Source organism: Hyla sarda, chromosome 2 (genome assembly GCF_029499605.1).
Source record: "Hyla sarda isolate aHylSar1 chromosome 2, aHylSar1.hap1, whole genome shotgun sequence".
NCBI lineage: Eukaryota > Metazoa > Chordata > Amphibia > Anura > Hylidae > Hyla > Hyla sarda.
In genome coordinates, this window is record NC_079190.1 from 91,100,589 (window position 1) to 91,113,108 (window position 12,520).

A 12,520-nucleotide genomic window follows, 5' to 3' on the forward strand; every position below is an offset into this window, starting at 1 on the left:
GCAGGATAAATCAAGGAGTTGCAAGGAGAGAAAGATAGGTAGTTGTATCAAGTATGTGGTTGCATTGTGAAGTATATATTAGTTTTTTGCTGATTATACTTTTTGGTATCAAAATATGCAAAAGACCAATAGTACTGTGGGAAGGGGTAAAACAAAGTCCTCATGGTTACAAAAGCAGATGTGACTGTCATGTAAACTAGTGATGGGCAGTTTTTGTCAGATATAGTACAATTAGTTGGTTTTTCATTGTACTCGGACAACCTGACATACAGGAAACTGCTTGAGTTCTGTATAATACAAGTGTCTCCTGTCCCTGGTGTAAACATTTCGTAGCAGTAATGTAATGGTGACAACCAAACTACATTAGAAAGGGGAACATTTATACAATTCAATAATAACTGTTTAAATAAATAACAGAAAATATACAAGTCTCAACTGTAGAACTGTATTTGGGAATTTAAATTGCAGGTTAGCACATTCAGGGGGTCAAACAATAATGTAAATGCTTTCACGACTAGGAAGGGAATTAGTAAAAACCCGGCGGTTGTAGGATTCGCCAATTCATGAAGAGACGCAAAGGCTTTGAAATCTAGATTTCCGCTACAATATACACTAGCTCTCTAGTGTATATTAAAGTAAATTCAAATGTGCAATTATGCCTCTTTTAAGTCATAGCCACATGCACTTAGTTCAATGTGGCGTGGCTAGCGTATAATGGTCAAAAGTTTTGTCTATTCTACGACAAACTATAGCAAAATCTTCATAAATCCCCCCCCCCACCCAGGTATTTAGATTTGTGTAACATTTATATGTTGTTTTTTCATATTTCATATTTATTTTATTTTTTTATTTGTTGTTTCTGTCAGTTTTTTTTATTTATTTATTTTTTTTACTTCACATTTTGAACATGTTGGGGCTTATTGTAGTTATTATTATTCATATTATATTTCTTAACATTTCTAAAAATTTGATTTTCCTGTAAAATGTATCATTACTGATTTAGAGCCAAATTATGTAAGGTATAGCACAAGTACCCAACAGACAAAAGCTTTGTCCACTCTGTTTTTTATGGACATTTATACCGATCTGCAGATCAAACTGGTGGTAAACACATTAATTAGAAATTCTACTCAATGAAGGTAGAAGTTCATCAGGGGCTCTGGGCATTAAAGATTTTTGTTTCCACATCAACCACTATAGCTATGCTGGACTTGACTTAGGTTGATAAAATGTTTTTATTTTTTATTTTTTTAGGTTGTTAAACTTTATAACTAGAACTGACCGAAGAGCTCTTGGCCCCCCTCAAGCCATGGACCATTGGGCACTGCTGTAATGGTCAGTCCACCCCTGCAGGAGGGTACTAGGACAATGGCTTTTTCCAATATGACAAAAAGACTATACAAAACTCTGTCAAGTAATATCTTTGGTGTCCCGTTAGTTTTATAATGAATTCAATCTACAAATATAAGGCAAGCAGAAACATTTAACAAAGGTAGAAATATTTCAATTAATAACAGAAGAAATCCTAAGGCTTTAACATAATGCAAACTATTCATTAAATATTCCATTATTCCATATGTTTTTGTGTGTATAGTACCACAAAGAGGAGTTGTGTTCTGTACGTTTTATTGTTTGTAAAATATCCTTTTTATATGTTACTTATACGGTAATTCTGGGATTTGACAGGACAATAACATTTCAGATAACACTGATTCTTGTATGTATATTTTTAAAGAGGCCAAGGACACTAGAGTCCCTATAATAACACTTTTTTCTGTCATTTTTCTGACAAGAATCTTTTTAATATTGGGCATGTTGGACCAGTAACAAGTTTACCGATCAATTTGCATAGTTTTTATAGTGTTTGACCGATAACACATGTACGCCTTTACACCCCAAAATCCAGTGAACTGTATAAGTTTGGATTAGTTGATATCTAGGTGATACCAGCCCTAGTTCAGGCAGAGCTAAAAGAACAAGTTGTCAAGAACTCTCACATCCAGATAGTAAAGGCAATGAGCTCTATTTCCCAGTAATATTCTCTCACATAGCTCAGAGATGGATGTGATCATTATGTCAATCATTATGTCATGTTCCACTTTTGTCAAGTTGTCAGCAAGTTGTTCTCTTTTCTTCATATTTCTTGCAGGAAGTCTACTGGGAAGAGTCCCACCTTGCGTCCAGTCAAGACTTTGATATAACCATTTACTTCTTCACCTTTCTGTACCACAATCTAGATCAAGGACACAGAAGATGATCAGCAATAAAACATGGATAAACTGGATAACATATCTAAATAATTTAGGTGTCATCCAGGATTTAAAAAAAAGGATTTGATTTTTATTTTTCAGAAGCAGTGCCCCTATTGTCAATGGGCTGTGTCTGATAATGCAGCTCACTACCATTAAAAGGGGATTTCCCATGAGGCAAAGTTGGTAAAATCAAATGTGTTGCACATGTGAGGGTGCATTCACATCATGTTTCCACTCTCCAGCAGCCAGATCTGGTGGGAGAAATTCAAATTTGACTTTAGCAGTATCTCTGTCGGATGCGTGCCATAGCACCTTTATTTTCATGAGCCAGACAGTGTCAGCTAATGACTGCGGACTGCAAATTTTCCAACCATATCCAGAGCAGACCACAGATTTTAGACTGGTTCCAAACTGAGATATGGTTAGAAAATAAGGCAAACAGAGTCCCTAGCTGACTCAGTTCGGCTCATTGAAATGAATGGGATATGGCAAGGATCCGGTAGGGTTATGATAGCAGGCGGCTTCCAGAGACTGAAAACGTGGAGAGTGGAGTACATCCCGGTAATGTTTTCTCTCCCATAAATTTGATCACTTCCCACAAACCCCTTGCTTGCATGCAGAGTTTACATAGGACAATGACGCCTTGGTCCTCACACCTTGGGACCTCACATCATTTTGCCAGCGTCTCTTCCATTGCTCCACTGACGAAGCAGCCAATCATCATTTGCCTATAGTTGCAGACATTTTCTTCATACTGTATCTCTCAACCAAACATTAAGGTATTACTTCTTATTTGTTGTTTGGCCGGGAGGACTGTATTTGTGAGGCACAACACACTTCTCATCAAAAAACATAGACTGGTCTATCCTGTTGCGATTTTTCCATTCCTTCTGGGAAAACAAGCCATGGACCCATAATTTATCTCTGGTTATTCCCTTGTTGAGGCCACTCTTTGTAAATGCAACAGCTGCACAGTACACATGCTCATTCAATGGCATCTAGCGCCCCCATATATAGTAAAGTCATTATTCTTTACACTTGCACATACCAGTTCACTCTACTTGGCTTTCAGGTTACACTGATGTTGCGCAAACCCTTCTCATTGTATTACCAATGGCTTGATATTTGGATATATCACACAGACCTCATACATAGAAAAGACTGCATTACATTCTTACCTGGTCTTTTTTTAGGGTGATCTGTCCAATTTCTCTATTTCCCACAAAAGATCGGGTTACTTTGTATACTCTTTCACCAGCTCGCACACGAATGATGAAGTTAGCTGGAAAGTAGCCAGTTTTCTCACCTACTTTACCCTAAAATATAAGCAACTTCTGTTGTAATTCATCTATAGTACATGAAAACATTTTTAAGGTTGGCACATTAACAACACATTATGAAGTACTATTACACCATATGAGTTATTACAGCAAATTGACTTATTAGAATGTCATTGATAAGGCAAAGGTGCAGGATCAGTTATGAGCAAAAGACTTTAAAACATGGTACCACAGCAGACTAGTTAGATGCCAATGTGTTTTTGACAATAACAACTCCCTTACTCATGGTCCTGCCAATTAGGCCATAATTAAAAAATGAAGAGTACAAGTATATAATGTAGTTACCTGTGGATGTCAGATTTCAAGAATCACATGTATTTTGAGAGGGAAGAAATCTGTATAGTTAGACTGAAGTGTGAAGGCTTTGTTTGCTTTATTACTCAAAATTGAAGACAGGAGAAGCCCTGTTTAAGTCCTGGGAAGTGGGGGCACTGCCCCTTTTTAATATAAATCCCGCCCACTTTTTTTTTCAAAGTGGTGATGAAGGTATAAACCCATGATCCTGAAGAAGCTCCTGTCCTCTACATAGACCGTGACTTACAGCTTCCAGCTGCTCTTTCTTACTTTAACATATAAGGAATTTATTTCTTTATCTATATTAGTTATCTGCTTATTTTTCTTCCTCATTTTTTAATCCTCACTTTCTCCAAATATTGGATGACATTTTGGTGGTTTCAGAACAAATTACCAGGTTTCCATAGAGTTATGATCTCAACATATAATGGATTCAACATCCTGGAACCAATTAATATTGTAACTGGCGGGATCACTGTATGCATATCTGATCACATTGTTCACACGGTTGAAAAATGAAAAATTTCCATACAGACATTCCACCGACCACGGAGCACCTGCAGAGCATGCCGGCACCAGGACCGCTCGGAAATGCGCCATCTCATGGACAGCAGTGCATTTCTATGCAGACTTTTCGCCGATGCCGGAATCTGAAATTCCATGCCAGAAATATCTGGTTTGGAAATTCTGCAATGTGAACAGAGCAGCAGAATCCCATTAAAAACAATGAGACTCTGCTGCTGCGGAATGTCAGAGTGGAATTCTTCTGAGGAATTCCGCACAGAAATTTCATTATGTGGAGCTGAAGTGTACAATTAATCTTTTTATTTTTTTAACAAATGGATTAAGTTATACTTACCCTCCACCACTCTTCATTGGAGTCATCAATGACTGCAATCCTGTCTCCAGCTCTGCAATAAAATACAGGGTATCACGTTTTTCGATTGTGAGCTGACATTAATGCTAATGCATTTGTTCCACTGCATAATATTAGTTTCACTTAAGTTAATCCGTTTGTTACATATAAATTATTAAAGAACAACTGGAAAATCTGTAAAGTCTGGAGGAGAGAAGGGAAAGAGGGGGGTGTGATCAAAGATAAAAAATTTGATAAAAGGCTCAAGGGTTAAATAAGGATAAAACAAACATAGAAAATAGAACTATCCGAATGGCGCCTTCCCTTGCAGGAATAAAAAATTGCAGATCGGTTGAAAAGGCAATTTTTATTTGGAACAGAATAAAATAAAGATAAAGATAATGCGATATAAAATAAAAACAGGGTGCATGTTCCAAATAAAAATTGCCTTTTAAACCGATCTGCAATTTTTTATTCCTGCAAGGGAAGGCGCCATTCGGATAGTTCTACTTTCTATGTTTGTTTTATCCTGCTTCAACCGTACCCAGAGGTTACGGGCAAGGATGCCGAGGCTGCCACCTCTCCTACACCGCTACATCAGCAAGTCTACATGCACTTCAAGGTGTTGTACTCTTAGTACAACACAACATGGTAAGGTGCAATTAATTGCACGCCTGAACCTCTCCACCCACAGGACTTCACTAGGTGCGCACCTTTTTTCACTTATCAAGGGTTAAATAGGGTTCACAAGGGAAACTAAACACAAGAACAAGGGAGCACAATCTGAGGTTAGTTGTTGGAAGCAGAATGTTCACATAGAATTGTTCTAGTCGTGTGAATGGGCAATAGTGGTTCTGTTTTTCTTTTATCTTACTCTGGATCAATAGGAAAAACAAAAGTTCTAAAGTTCTAATTTCCTCCTCATTTACACTTCCATCCACCTTGGTTGAACATGATGGATATTTTTGTTTACCATATTAACCCTATTAACTACTGTAAGGACCTTATTACACAGGGTGATTATGGGCAAATACTCATTCATCAGCCAATCACATGCCTTTGACAAGTTTAAAAGTTGTTGTTCATCAACCACACATCGCTCTGCGTAATAGGGTATATGTGACTGTTGAATGACAGAAGTAAAGGGCCACAAGAATAACCCAAAGATCTTTATTTTGGCCCTACACAGAGCTATGTAATAGGCTCAGCAAACAAGTCCCGATCTACTAGGTCCTCATATCTGGCAATGGTCAGGCTGTAAAAACAGCGCTATGTAAGAACATTAACAGTGACAACAACAGTGACAAATCCTTGCTGAGCAGATCCACAGAAGCGAATACTTACTGGAAATCTAGGTCGTCCTTCTCCAGTGCTTTGAAACGGTAAAGTGCAACAAAATAGTGAGACTGCATGAATCCCCCCCGTACACCAGGTTGTGCCTTCTTATTCTGATAAAGACAAAAATATAGCATATGGGGCAAATTAGAATCAAGAACTATCAGCTGAATTTCACCAGGACATACTTTAGAAATAATATTTTAGGAAGCACACGTTTTTAACCATTTTCCTAATATTTTTTTACAGATAAAATGAAATATTATAGTTTTTACTCTATTTATTAGAGCATTTACAACTGTACAGTAGAGCCTAATAGTGTAGCAGGTTATCTCACTCAATACGATAAAAAAAAAGTCAATTGTGTGATTAAAGGACTTTGGTGGGAGAGGGGGGTTCTGATACATTTTTATTGTTCATAGTGTTCTGATATCTTGATTGAAGTCCCCTAAGTGACATATGTTGTGTATTAGTAAGTGCCTCATTTTCGTGATTAGTATAGTTTACAAAAAACTTTGTTAAAAGCGGACAATGCCTATAATATTTATTATTGCATCAACATCATCATGTGGCTACTGTTCATAGTATAGTGTCTGTACCTGTGTGTGACGGTTTTCTCACAATTCTTATTTGATTTTCACCCCAATATTTATTTTTAACAGCATACAAATGACTGTTGTCTCAGATCTTTCCCAGATTGCAATGCGGCCAAGACCTAACTCACTAGTCAGCTGATGACAGGGAGCCTGTCTGCTTCAATGGGTGGAGGGATTAATCTGCAACTAATGCAACAGCTGTAGGCCCCCTGATTGAAAACCACAGGTCTTTTGAATGGATGTAGCTCATTTATGTTTCAATGAGTGGGATGGCTGATGTGTTGGAGGAAGGAAATGGAATTATGGGATTTGTAGGCAAAAGACGAAAACTCAAACAGGAAATACCAGTTCACAAAAAGCTAGCCACAGAATTATGGTAATCTCACAACACAGCCATTTAGCCTCAAGACAAGCGCAGATCCTCCCTAAGTATGTCCATTACTGTCTGCCAGGTAGGTACTAAAATCACCTTATGGTGGATAATCCTTTAAAGTCACAAGTGAGTCATGTCTGGATGAAGGCATCTGGATGTCAGTATCAGTTTAACAGTATCTGTTTGATTTTACACAAAATCCAATTGACTGATGTTTTCTTTCTAGTGATCAGCTGACGTATTTATTGATGAGCCTGTCTGTTTCTCGTTGCCCTTTACTGCTTCTATTGTTTTATATTTAACATTTCTGTGAGCAGTTTCCTTCTCGTGTTGTTCTAAGCTATATCCAAATTCTCTTTTCCACTTGGTGTTACATTCAGCAGACTTTGCCTATTCCTCTCTTAGAGGAAGGTGACACATTTTAAAAAACTGCTATTACCTTTGCATCCTGTGCATTTTTATCTCCTTTCTTGTCGCCATCAGGAGAATCTAGAATTAAACAAGACAACAGTGGTGGGAATGACACTTGTGTCGTGCATTTCATTCTGAGACCTCAAAGCTCTTTTCAGATACAATTAAAAGAAGGGATTTGCAATTATGATTACTCATTTATAATTGGCGCTCATTATCTCCCCGGAGAGGATAAAAGGCTGAACTGACCTTCTGTGGAATCACAAGTCTGACCTTCACGTCAGAGAGGATATTACTGAGAGCAACCATTACTGCCTAACCTGTTCTTGTGACATATAACTCTCTGCAGGCTCAAAGTTGAGCAGTAGGTAATAACACTTATTCCAAAAATATTATGGACACAATTGGACACTTATAGGATATGGAAATTCCACATACTCTTAAGCCTGAGATAAGTTCACCATCAAAGATCACAAGGGAAGGCACTCACCCCCTTCCTGCTTTCCTTCCTCTTGTTTTGGGGGCTCTGGTTCCTCATCAATCATTGCAGCAGGCTGGGGGGAAACATCACAGTCATATATACACGCAAGATTAAACAAGGGCAGTTTTAATCAGAATATTTTGCTTTAATCCCAACGCTTCATAGCATATAACAGGATAATTATCATATCAGTGCCGGGCTCATTTTTAAGTCAAGCGTTGTACTTGTTTCCAGAGGAATGAAAGTTGAAAAAGACCTTGGAAAAGTTTGAACTTCATTTCCCAGGAGAGTTCGTGAAAAAAAAAATGCAGATAAAACACATTAATTCTCCACATAGTGATGACACAGCTGTAATTGATCCGTATGGGGGAAAAATGTATTAGAAACATATAAACATACAATGTGTTGGCAGATAAGAACCATTCGGCCCATCTAATCTGCCCAATTTTCTGAATACTATGAATAGTCCTTGTCTCTATCTTATATGAAGGATAGCACAACAGTCCATAGTAGAAGAAGAAAATGCGGCACTAAATCAGGCAATTAAAATATTCAAACAATAATGGAAATTGTTAAACATGCCCAGGAGTGGAGCAGAGAGTCAGTGGTCAGCGCTGGGCTGACTGACTGGCAGAGAGGTGACGACCGTTTCGCTCTTGTCCTGCCTTCTCTGAGCCGGTCAAAGAAAAGGCTCAGAGAGAGGCTCAGAGAAAGCAGGCAAACTGCAAAATGGTCACTTGTCTGCCTGTCAGTCAGCCTAGCGCTGATCACAGACTCTCTGCTCTGCTCATGGGTATGTTTTAATATGTACCAAGTTAAATTTTGGATGTTTGGATTGACCGGGTGAGTGTCGTTTTTTCTTCATTACTGCTCAAACTGACCTTCTAAGCATATACATCAATAGATTGCTGGTTGTGGCTAATCCGTGTGTGTGTGCGTATATGTATATACAATCATCTCATATAACATTAGCGAGTACTTACTGTATGCTGCACCATATGTTTATTGTTGTTTTATTCATATTACTCACATTTTTCTTGTCATCTTGACCCTTTTTTCGTTCTTTATTTGCCATAATGACCCCAGTTCTCAAAGTATCAAACACAGGATCTGTGCGATTGGCAGCAGCTGTGATAGAGAAAGTAATATAAGCATGCTGTATAATGTCATGGACATGACTACTCAGGTGCCCCCCACCTACAATCTGTGTATGTGATTATCAAGAGAAATAATTTGTAAAGTTCAGCTAGTGAAGTGGTACCTGGGAAAACAAGGAAGGTGAGTATATGAATATGCCCTACCATTGCTATGGGGATTTGCTCCTGCTCTGGACAGTTCCTAAAGCAGAGAGCACTGTGGTAAGACAGAAAGTAAATTCAAAAAGAAAAGAACTAATAAGTACTGGAAGGATTAAGATTTTTAAATTGTAATTTACAAATCTGTTTAACTTTCTAGCACCAGATGATTAAAAAAAAAAGTTTCCAATGTAGCACCCCTTTAAAGGGGTACTCCACCGCTAGACATGTTATCCCTTATCCAAAGAATTTGGGATAACATGTCTGCTCGCAGGGAATCTGGCTGCTGGGGACCCCTGTGATCTTCGCTGCTGCACCCAAGTCATCCGGTGCACATTGCGAACGCCGCTCCTTTCTGGATGACTGGCAATCACAGTCACTACGCCCCCTCCATTCATGTCTATGGGAGGAGACGTGACGGCTGTGTACTAGACATGAATGGAGGGGGCTTGGCGTGATGTCACAATGACGGAAGCCCCAAGCTTCCATGACCTTAACGCTGCAGTGCCGGCCCGAAGATCGCGGGGGGTCTCCTTTAATTTAATTTAATGGTCTGGTCCAGAGTCTACAAAATGTAGGGTTCTGGTTTTGGGTGTACATTAATTTAATGGTCTAGTCTGGGGTATACAATAATTTAGGGGTCTGGTCTAAGTTCTGCATTCATTTAATGTCTGGTCTAGGGTGTACAATAATTTAGTCATCTGGTATTGGGTCTGAATTAATTTAATGGTCTGCTCTTGGGTTTACAATAATTTAGGGGTCTGGTCTTGGGTCTGCATTAATTGAATGGTCTTGGGTCCATAATAATTCTGGGGTCTGGTTTTGGGTCTGCATTAATTTATTGGTCTGGTCTTGGGTCTAAATAAAGAAAACTTGGGGGTGCCGTTCAAACATAACTTGGTAAACATTAAAATCCACCAACACTACAAGAAAAATGTGTATTCACAATAGAGGTAGAAGAATTTTTACTGCTGTACACTTATTTAGACCTATATATTGGTCTGAGGCCTAAGTAACATGAATATCATGGTACTCTTAATAGGGTGCTGAATAAAACTTAAAGGTGCTCCTATTCAGGGAGCACTGAATTCAGTCCACATAACTTCCCCAAAGCACATAAGTTAGCAAAATGATATAACTAGGTACGTGAGAAACAATGTATTACAAACAATAGTAGTGTCCTTGATGTGCAATAACACATATACCAGAACATTGAAGGTTCATGATACTGTAGATGCGCAAGCCATATCATCAGGATTGGTACTGAGTAGGCTAAACATACTGCAGTGGCAGGATGCCGGAGGGTTCACCGGCTCTCCAGTCTGGTCTTTGGTTTGCATTAAAAGGGTTATTGAGTTTTGGAAAATGTATCCCCTATCCATAAAATATGAGAAAAGTGTCAGATTGCGGGGGGCCTGACCGCTGGTGGGCACACACCCGCCATGCATGTCTATTGGAGAGCCAAAGTGCTGTACTCGTGTATCTCGGGCTCTCCCATAGTGATGCCGTTGACCACTTTGTGTGGTGGTCAGCATTGCTCGGTGCATTCAGATACTTGAGTACTCCTTTAATTTAAAAGTATGGCATGGGGTCCGGGTCTACAAAAATGTAAGGGTTTGGGCTTGGGTCTGCATTACAGTTAAAGGCCTGGTCTGGGGTCTAGTCGGAGCACATGCATCTAACATTGGCATTGTGTCTCTTGTGGTGATTGTATTGTGGATTGCAATGGTTATTTTTTTATATTAAGCATTAATCTTTGAGAAAAATATCTGGGTTTCTTATACAAATGTGGCATACTCAACCTCTGCTATAAAATAAACCAATTAAATTCCTTACAAGCATAAAGCTGCTCCTGGCAGTCTACAACACAATATCTCAATTGACTTACAACAAGCCACAGGACGTCTCTCACTCAAACAGCAAACAGAATGTTCTAATGAATAAAACAATTTAATGAAAGTGAAGAAATAACTTTCTGCAAATAACACTTCTCCTAACACTCATGTGAACTATTAGAAGACATCTTCAACAAAGCCCCGTTCTAGTCCTTCAAATTATGGATAACCTCTTTTAAAGGCAAACTAATAGGATTTATTTTATGTGCATCTGTGGAATTTAGACAACTGAACATCATTGGCTTAGAATGTGAATCTTTTTATAGTAAAGCAAAACTTCTATACATCTAGATCAGCATTAATGTATTAATAAGTATGACAGCCCTGTCCATGTAGTATGTTAGGGCACATGTAGTATGTCAATACTTGGTCACATGTTACTAACATGTCAAATAAAAATATATAACAGTTAAATTAACCCCTAACCTACCCCCATATGTGAAGGGTGGGGTTTTTGTTTCAAGTCTCCTGCAAGTATATAGGAATTCTGGTGCCTTACTCCACAAGATCCGCTCTGCATCTCCTGGTGAATGTCACTGGCAAGCCACACCCTCCCCGCATTCCATGCCCCATCTTGCAAAGACATGCCCACCCTTTAAGCCACATGTCTTTTATTTTTAGCATACAATATGTTTACCACAACTCAGCCCCACCTGAGGATGGGAGATGAGCATTAGAAATGAGGATTAGATATGGGGACAGGATATGAGGATGGTATATGAAGACGGGATATGAGGTCGGGATATCAGGTCGGGGTATGAGGTCGGGATTAGATATGAGCGAATTTTTGAAAAAATTTGATTCGGCCAATTTGCTGAATTTTCCGAAAAAATTTGGTTCAGTCCGAATTTATTTGCAGTGAATCTGTATTAAAAATGGCTATTTCTGGCCTACAGAGATCCCCAATAGGGGTGTAGAACACTTTGCCTTGCTGTAACATGCATAGGGTGTGTGCTGGGTTAGTGAAATAATACTGTTATTTCGTATGATATGCAGATTAGTAGCATCGCAGAGCGGCACAATGACAGTGCCTGGAGGTGGCATCAGTATGAGGAGACCATATAGTGGCTGAATGACACAGCATGGAGGTGGCAACATCCTGACGAGACCAAAGTGTCTCACAATTGAAAAGACTAAAGAAATTTTTTAACATTTAAATTAAAGATTTCAAATAGATGAACCTAAAAAGTGTTATTTAATGTGCCAGCAGGAGGAGACCACATGGCGGAACAGTGACACAGCCTGGAGGTGGCAGAAGAATGACGAGTTGGCAGCCTGTAGTTGGTGGCAGCATTTGGAGACCATATAGTGGCTAAACGACACAACCTGGAGGTGGCAGAAGCATGATGAGACCATACAGTTGCAGAATGAGACAACCTGGAGATGGCAGCA

The 12,520-nt window shown here is 38.9% G+C and overlaps 1 protein-coding gene across 6 annotated transcripts in view; it reads right to left on the reverse strand.

The window, feature by feature from the left end:
- Positions 1–866: 866 nt before the first annotated feature.
- STAC3 (SH3 and cysteine rich domain 3) overlaps positions 867–12,520 on the reverse strand; it is a 105,061-nt gene continuing 93,407 nt past the window's right edge. For all 6 annotated transcript variants that reach the window (XM_056560384.1, XM_056560386.1, XM_056560387.1 and 3 more), the window contains 7 exons: positions 8,969–9,066; positions 7,948–8,011; positions 7,486–7,535; positions 6,087–6,190; positions 4,746–4,797; positions 3,431–3,568; positions 867–2,233 (listed from right to left, as the gene is read on the reverse strand). In XM_056560384.1, coding sequence (XP_056416359.1) covers positions 2,135–2,233; positions 3,431–3,568; positions 4,746–4,797; positions 6,087–6,190; positions 7,486–7,535; positions 7,948–8,011; positions 8,969–9,066 — 605 coding nt within the window. In that variant the 3' untranslated portion in view covers positions 867–2,134. The remainder of the gene's footprint in view (positions 2,234–3,430; positions 3,569–4,745; positions 4,798–6,086; positions 6,191–7,485; positions 7,536–7,947; positions 8,012–8,968; positions 9,067–12,520) is intronic.